Below are 8,116 nucleotides of genomic sequence, written 5' to 3' on the forward strand. Positions count from 1 at the left end.
AGCTTGAAAAACCCCTGAAGATGCATCCGTCACTCTTGGGAGCTGGGACCGATCTGACACCACTGCCCCGTCCTCTTCCGCCAGAGTTGCTGCTGGCATCTCCCTCCCCACCCTGCATCCTCTGAGACGCGCTGCCCGACCAACGCAGCCCTCAGAACATAGAGCCCTGGAGTCCGAGGCAGTCTCCTGGCCAGCAGAGCAGTCTTTCCTTGCCTTCCCTGGGATGGTGTGAGGACGGCCTAGGAAAGCGTCGTGGGGACATCTGTTTCCCTCCCCAGGTTTTGTCTGAGCCTTGGAGACTGTCAACCAGCCAGACCCCTCAGCAGCAGGTGGAGCTCTTTGACTTTGATAGGAACCCAGACCACGTGTCCAGTGGAGGGGGCTTCGGGCCGGTAAGTGTGGCCAGCAGAAAGGGAGGGTGGGATGTGCCTGGCCCACCTGGCGCGCCTGTTCGGGGGTCTTGCCTGCCTCTCTCCGGCCGCAGCAGCTTTGCTGGACCTCAGGAAGGCCCTGGCTCACATGGCATGACCTGGTGAAACTGTGCTCAGGTGGCGGACGACGGCTACGGCGTGTCGTACATCATCGTGGGAGAGAACTTCATCCACTTCCACATCTCCTCCAAGCTGTCCAGCCCGGAGACGGTGAGTGGGAGCCTTCGGAGTGCGGGCATCCCTCCCTTGAGGGGGCGCATCCTTAGCAGGACTCAGCGCGGTTCCCTGGGTTTGCCTGGTTGGACTTCCTGCATCAGTGAATTTCAGGGTTCCCTTAGCCTAGTTGTGAGCGGCCTTGGTGGGAGGGGCGGCCGCCTTCCTTGCAGGGCACGTCTGCCCCGTACTCAGAGGCTCCTCTCCACACTCCACCCAGCCCCTCCAGCAATGCCATATTACTAAATTTTTTTTTTTCACTAAAATAAGAGACATTTTCTAACAATAATGAAGTTTATCAAGGTCACAGGCAACAGGGTGGAGGGGCAATACTGGTGGCCATGTGTGGTATAACCCAGAGGGGCATCCCTAGAGATGGATGGTTTCCTGGAACGAGAAACGGAGGGTAATCGCTGTCCCGCAGGAAACCCTGCCCCTCCCTCAGAGTCCTCGAGTCCCTCTCTGACACCAGTCCCTCAGCGGCTGGGCTTCCTGCAGCCTCTGCCCGTTTCTGTGGTCCTGTGTGGCCCAGTGGTAACTGACCATTGGGGTTTTTGTTGCCATGAGACATCTGAAGCTTCCAAGAAGCTGGAATTCCCCTGGAGCTTGGGGCTGGTCATTTTCCAGAGTGGGACGTTAATGTCCAAAGTGCTGCTACCAAGTGCCATCCCAGCACAGGGTGATGCCCGATATCTACGGCACTGACGGTGGCAAGGAATCCCTCAGGAACGCCAGCATGCTTGGGGTGGGGGGCCACTCGGGGCCCACCTCCACACCCGTTCGCCTTCTAAGGTGCCCAGTGGTTCAGGGGGCGGGGTACAGGATTTCCAGCTCACCCGGGGCTTCTCCTGTGCTGTTGGAGGGTGGTAGAGGCCAGGGCCCCTGGGGTTTTGCCCACTCCCCTCCTTTACTACTTCTTCCAGAACATATGCTGGTCTGGCTTTCAAGACCCTCTTTTTGGGGGTGCGGTCCCAAGGATTGAACCCAGGGCACTTCACCACTGAGCCACATCCCCAGCCCTTTGTATTTTTTTTGTTTTGAGACAGGGTCTCACCCAGTTGTGTGGGGCCTTGCTGAGTTGCTGGGGCTGGCTTCAAACTTGTGATCCTCCTGTCTCAGCCCCCAGAGCTGCTGGGATGATCGGCCTGTGCCACCTCGCCTGGCTTTGAAACACATTTTTAAAGAACTGGCTCACAGGCGGGGTTGGCCACCGGGCAGGCCAGGTACAGCTAATGTCATGGAGGCCGGAGTTGAACGGGTTCCTAGGAGGCCGCCCCCAGCACGGCCCCTGGCTGTTGAGAGGGAGCACTGTGTTCCCCCCGGTGCAGGCTGCACTCCACGCAGTCCGGGGGTTGTCTCAGTGGTTCCCTGGCTCCAGCTGGGACTGGTGGGAAGGAATCTGGGTGAAATGTGGAGTCAGATTCCAAACAAGCCAACCGCAGGGTGGGGGTTCCGTCTCAGGGTGATTCGCTCTCTGCTCTCAAACCCCAGGATTCACACCGCTTTGGAAGACACCTGAAGCAGGCCATGGCGGACATCATCGCCCTGTTCAGCTGCACCGCTAACTCCAAGAAGTAATTCCAAGAAGAACGCGGACTCCTCTCTACAAACCAAATGAAGAATAGGATTGATCCTGGTGTAGTTCAGGATGAAAAATTGCTCTTAGAAAACTCAAAAGTTTTCCTTCCAAAAAAGGGTTTGTTGCTTTGTCTCCCTAGCACGGTGGTGGCACCGTGTGAAGTGTAACCTATTGTCCCAGCAAGTCCTGGCTTCGGGAAGGCTCCGAGGCTCCCCAGAGCCTGTGCCTTGGCTGGTACTTATTAAGGGACTGAGACATCTCTGGTGGATGGAGGGGCAGTGGGTGGCACTTCACAGCCTGGTGGAACGCGTTCCCTGGGGGCGACCCAGTAGCTGGTACTTAAGGCGTTAAACGTCATCACGGCAGTACGGATGTTCATTCTGTAAAAGGAAAAAGTGCCCTTCGTTCCGGCCGGTGGTGATAACAGTTGCAGCTAACACGTGTCACGCACTAACTAGAGCGCCATGCTTGGGGGATGGGCTTTGTCACTGTGGGAACTGTCCGTCTGGGCTGCCGGTCCGCGTTTGCATCTGTGTGTCTGAAGCAAGCCCCACACTGCGTCCTTAGCGTTACTGACCTTTCAGGTCTTCAAAACCCAGTGCCTTAAAGGTGGGAGGCCCTCCCAGTGGGGGCCGCAGGGAAAGGAAATGGGGAAGTCTCCAGGTGAGCTTGTGGGGATGCTGCTTCTTCCTCAGTTTGCTGAGTGCAGATGACCCAGGTAAGAGCTGCAGTGTCCCCAGCCTAGAGGACCAGCTCACGTGTGGGGACAGCAATGCTGGGTTCCCCACATGGGTGTCCTTCCTGCCATCCTTAGGCGACAGAAATAATGGGTGTGTGTCAGCAAGGGGGCGGCCTCCATGCCACGGTCGAATGGTAGCCAAGGAGGAGGCCTGGCGTGTGCCTGGCGCTCACTGCTCCCCTGCGGGCGCCACACTGCCCACTGCGAAGGGAGCAGAGCCTGGGGAGGGGAGGGCAGGGCAGCCGGGCAGTCAGGACTCCTGATTCCCAACCCCAGTGGGGTGGCCTTCTCACCAGCCCTGGTCGGAGAGAAGACCCACCCTCGTTTCCAGAGTTGCTGGAGGTGGCTGGAACAGCAGTCGAGTCATCTTGATGAGACCAGAGTGGTCCGGGTGGCGGGTGCTAGGTTCACGTGGCCTGACTTTGGGTAGGAGTGCCTTCACCGGAAGCGCCTGCGCGACCCGGAGTGGTCGGGCCCTCAGTCATCCTCAGTGTTGAGTGCAGCGCAGAGCATCACGGAGTGACAGGCCCCTGCCTCTGGCCCGTGGCACGAGCTTCGCAGTCTGTTTTTTAAATCGTGTGTTTATTTTTCTGACCCCTTTGCCCTCGCCGGGCTACCCGCTTCCTGCTTCTGCACTCCAGTGGCAAAGAGCAAGGGCCGGGCGGCTGCAGACAGGAGCCTGCTGCACACGTGCATGTCTCGTTTCTGTGTTTTGTAACGTAAAAATCCCACTTCCATGGGCCAAAGATCTTGTTCCTCTTAAAATCAAGAAGGAATGAAAACAAAAGGCAAAAAAAAAAAAAAAAAAAAAAAAAAAAAAAAAAAAAAAAAAAAAGGCAAAAACAAAACGGTAATAGTAACAAAGCCCCATCTTCTGTGGTGCTCAGTCAGCAGGTCTGGGGGAAATCACCCCCTGCCCAGGGCATGTGGCGCTCGCAGCCAGGAGGCAGCAACCCCGGAGCCTCCTTCAGTCACCCAGATTGTGCGCTAGTGACCACTGAGCAGTCTGCATTTCCGTATTTTCACACAGGAATCCGAGTGTAGACGTGTTAGCACTCAAACACACTTGGGCTTATCTCTCAGGTTATATGTGTTTCAAATGTATTTGTTGCTAATCAGTGTGCAGTTTATCAATGCAATTTTATATTCCTTAAAAGGAGGAAGAGTGGGTTTTTATTGTACATGTCAAAAGCAGGAGGTGAGCGTATTATGTATTTAATTTAATTTGGAACAAACTAGAGTCTTAACACAGCCATGGTTGAAATTTGTTATCCTAATCTGTCCATTGCGTGTAAATACAATATGCTTTTTGGATGTAAATCTTAGAAACGCATGGTGTGAGTGTAGGTTATCATTAATAAAGCATTAATCCTGTCTACAGTATCTGTCTGTCTCCTCTGCTATGCTTATAGGGGGACATGTCGCAGGCCACCACCGTGGAGCAGACAAGGCAGCAGGCAGGTGGATGTGGCCAGGCTGTTGGGGAGCCTCTTGATTTTCACTGGGATCCATTTCCCCATCCGCTTCTTAGTCCAGGCCTGACTCAGGTGCTTGATAAATACATGTTAAATGAATGACGGATGCAGTTTCTTCAGCAGGTTTTCTTGGCATCTATTCTGAGCCCTGGGAATATAGCAAGGACTAGCGGACCTTCCAAGGATCTTAAGCACTGCAAAGCAAGCAAGAGGCTCACAGGTGGGCTGTGGCAGTGAAAGCAGGCACAGAAAGTACCTACTTGGACTGGGTTTGACAAGACAGAGCCAGCTTTGGCCAATCTGGCAGGGCTGGCAGAGTGTGTAGGGACAGCCTCAGGAATGGAGGTCCCGGGCTTGACTGACCAGCGTGGTGACTCACACCTGTGACCATGGGCACCTGGCAGTGCTGCTCAGTCAGTGCCCACTAGCAGAATGAGCGAATGGCCCAGACTAGTGTGCTGACTTGCTGCTCGGCTTCCTCAGATGTTTTCCCTGGGCTCTGATCTGTGTCAGCTGCCTTCTTGATCCCTGTGATTTTGAGAGCCTCTTGGTCCTGCCCTGAACTCAGCTAAATTCCATGTGATATGACCACTGCAGCCATAAAAAAAGTACAGCCACCCACACAAACGTGTGTAGGCACCCGGGAGAGGCCTGGAAAAGCAGAGGGACTGGGCTGGGGGTGCCCAAGAAAGCTTCAGCTTCAACTTCACAGTGCCACGTGAAGACTTCAGGAGGGTTAGGTAGTGTGTAACTAAGGGAATGGCCAGCCTGATTTTCATCTGAAGAAGCCACGAGCACTTTCTGTGGGTTCCTACCCACACAAAGGAAATGGCACAGATGCATAGGAAGTCTTTCTGCTAAATTCTACTCCACTTCGCAGCAACACAACCAAGAAGATGATTTCAGGTCCTGTGTGCTTGCAGTTAGCTGGTTGCCTGGGCTATAATTTAGGTTGTTCACGTGGGAACATTCCAACAGTGAGTGAGAATTTAGTTACAGTATCTTCTTTTAAAGTCAACTCAAATGCTCCCGAGTAATTTTTCAGTTAAGGAATTTCTAGTTGTGTTGTTTTTGAGTCTCAAACCTGCCAGTCCAAATTTGAGAATTCTCCACTGGATACAATTTTCTTGGGATTTTTGGAATGTCAGAATGTATAACTAAATAGCATCCACTGCTGCTGTGCTGGGTTACTCCCCTCTGACTTAGACAAGTGTGTTTTTTTTAATAATGAGATTAGAAAGCTGATGTTTTTAACTTTATTTTACCAAAACAGCATTTGCACATGGAAACAGTACCTAGGGCATCAATGGTGGGTCTCCCTACACCCAAACATCAATACTGAGTTGTTTGTATTCGGCTAGGGACCAAGTACCGCACCAAGGATAGACAGCACCTGCGAGATTGGCAATGCACACGTGCAAGCCCTTGTCCCTCTGCCCACCCGTGTTGCTCCCGGCGGGGTTATGACAGCTGTGGTCAGATGTCAAGCTAAGGAGTCCTACCTACCTGTTGCTTCAGACTCCTTGGGAATCTGTTTCCCCACCTGAGTAAAGAAGGAGCGGTGGGGGAGTGGGGCCTGCGCACGGGAATTCACCACTATGTCGATCGAAATCGAGTCTTCGGATGTGATCCGTCTGATCATGCAGTACCTGAAGAAGAACAGTTTACATGGGGCATTGGCCACATTACAGGAGGAGACTACTGTGTCTCTGAATACTGTGGACAGCATTGAGAGTTTTGTGGCTGACATTAATAGTGGTCATTGGGATACTGTTCTACAGGCTATACAGTCTTTGAAGTTACCAGACAAAACCCTTATTGACCTCTATGAACAGGTTGTTCTGGAATTGATAGAGCTCCATGAATTGGGTGCTGCCAGGTCACTTCTGAGACAGACTGACCCCATGATCATGTTAAAACAAACACAGCCAGAACGGTATATTCATCTGGAGAACCTCTTGGCAAGGTCTTATTTTGATCCTCATGAGGCATATCCAGATGGAAGTAGCAAAGAGAAGAGAAGAGCAGCAATTGCCCAGGCCTTAGCTGGGGAAGTTAGTGTGGTGCCTCCATCTCGTCTCATGGCATTGCTGGGACAGGCACTAAAGTGGCAGCAGCACCAGGGGTTACTTCCTCCTGGTATGACCATAGATTTGTTTCGTGGCAAAGCAGCTGTCAAAGATGTGGAAGAGGAAAAGTTTCCTACACAGCTGAGCAGGCATATTAAGTTTGGTCAGAAATCACATGTGGAGTGTGCTCGATTTTCTCCAGATGGTCAGTATCTGGTTACTGGGTCTGTTGATGGATTCATTGAAGTATGGAACTTTACTACTGGAAAAATCAGGAAGGATCTTAAGTACCAGGCCCAGGATAACTTTATGATGATGGACGATGCTGTTCTCTGCATGTGTTTTAGTAGAGGTACAGAAATGTTAGCAACTGGAGCTCAAGATGGAAAAATCAAGGTCTGGAAGATTCAGAGTGGACAGTGTTTAAGGAGATTTGAAAGGGTACACAGTAAAGGTGTTACCTGTCTGAGTTTTTCTAAGGACAGCAGTCAGATCCTTAGTGCCTCTTTTGACCAGACAATTAGAATTCATGGTTTAAAGTCTGGGAAAACCCTGAAGGAATTTTGTGGCCATTCCTCCTTTGTTAATGAAGCAACATTTACACAAGATGGACATTATATTATTAGTGCATCCTCTGATGGCACTGTAAAGATCTGGAATATGAAGACTACAGAATGTTCAAATACTTTTAAATCCCTGGGAAGCACTGCGGGGACAGACATTACTGTCAACAGTGTGATCCTGCTTCCTAAAAATCCAGAGCATTTTGTGGTATGCAACAGGTCAAACACAGTGGTCATCATGAACATGCAAGGGCAGATCGTCAGAAGCTTCAGCTCTGGTAAGAGAGAAGGTGGTGACTTTGCTGTGCCCTCTCCCCCCGTGGTGAATGGATCTACTGTGTTGGGGAGGACTTTGTGCTCTACTGTTTCAGTACAGTCACTGGCAAACTGGAGAGAACTTTGACAGTTCACGAGAAGGATGTGATTGGTATTGCACATCACCCTCATCAGAACCTCATTGCTACCTATAGTGAAGATGGACTCCTAAAGCTCTGGAAAACCTAATTCAACTTTTCAAAAACTAGCTTGACAGCATGTGTTTAATGAGGACATATTCATGTGTTGCTCTTTTGCTTCTTTAGGCCAGCTTTTTTTAAGCAAAGAAATTGAGTTAGCCATGGGAATAATTTGTGAAAATTCTTGCTTAAGTAGCAATTACCCTTTCTAAAAAAATATTTTTAAGGTATTAGTTTATCTGCTTCTAAGTGGGGCAGCCACTTAATGTTTTCATTTATCTTCTTCCTGAAGAGTGAAATAATGATATTTCTAGGAAGAAAATGTTCTTTGATTATTTGAAATGCTGATTAAAACGCGCCTCCCACTTGTAAATAAGTATCCCCATATTCAATAGCTGTTTTTTTTTTTTTAAGATGTTAATAAACTTTACACCTTTCTGGAGATCTTGTAAAAAAAAAAAAAAAAAGAAGGAGCGGTGGATACCAAGCATGCTCCCCAGCCTCCTGTGGCCCTGCCCCTCCCATGACCCCGCCCACCGCGCTGACCACGCCCTTCAGGGCCCGCCCCATCACCCTGGCCCCGCCCACCGGG

The 8,116-nt window shown here is 50.9% G+C and overlaps 2 protein-coding genes across 6 annotated transcripts in view; both read left to right on the forward strand.

Moving 5' to 3' along the window:
- CPT1A (carnitine palmitoyltransferase 1A) overlaps positions 1-4,345 on the forward strand; it is a 57,085-nt gene extending 52,740 nt beyond the window's left edge. For all 5 annotated transcript variants that reach the window (XM_079104026.1, XM_079104027.1, XM_079104028.1 and 2 more), the window contains 3 exons: positions 279-392; positions 549-641; positions 2,136-4,345. In XM_079104026.1, coding sequence (XP_078960152.1) covers positions 279-392; positions 549-641; positions 2,136-2,222 — 294 coding nt within the window. In that variant the 3' untranslated portion in view covers positions 2,223-4,345. The remainder of the gene's footprint in view (positions 1-278; positions 393-548; positions 642-2,135) is intronic.
- A 1,664-nt stretch (positions 4,346-6,009) lies between these two features.
- Positions 6,010-7,726, forward strand: LOC306640165 (WD40 repeat-containing protein SMU1-like). Its single transcript, XM_079104144.1, is given in 2 exon segments — positions 6,010-7,365; positions 7,368-7,726. Coding segments are annotated over 2 exon segments (1,536 nt in total). The 5' UTR covers positions 6,010-6,035; the 3' UTR covers positions 7,574-7,726.
- The last annotated feature ends 390 nt before the right edge of the window (positions 7,727-8,116 follow it).

Source organism: Sciurus vulgaris (assembly GCF_902686455.1).
Source record: "Sciurus vulgaris genome assembly, chromosome: 11".
NCBI lineage: Eukaryota > Metazoa > Chordata > Mammalia > Rodentia > Sciuridae > Sciurus > Sciurus vulgaris.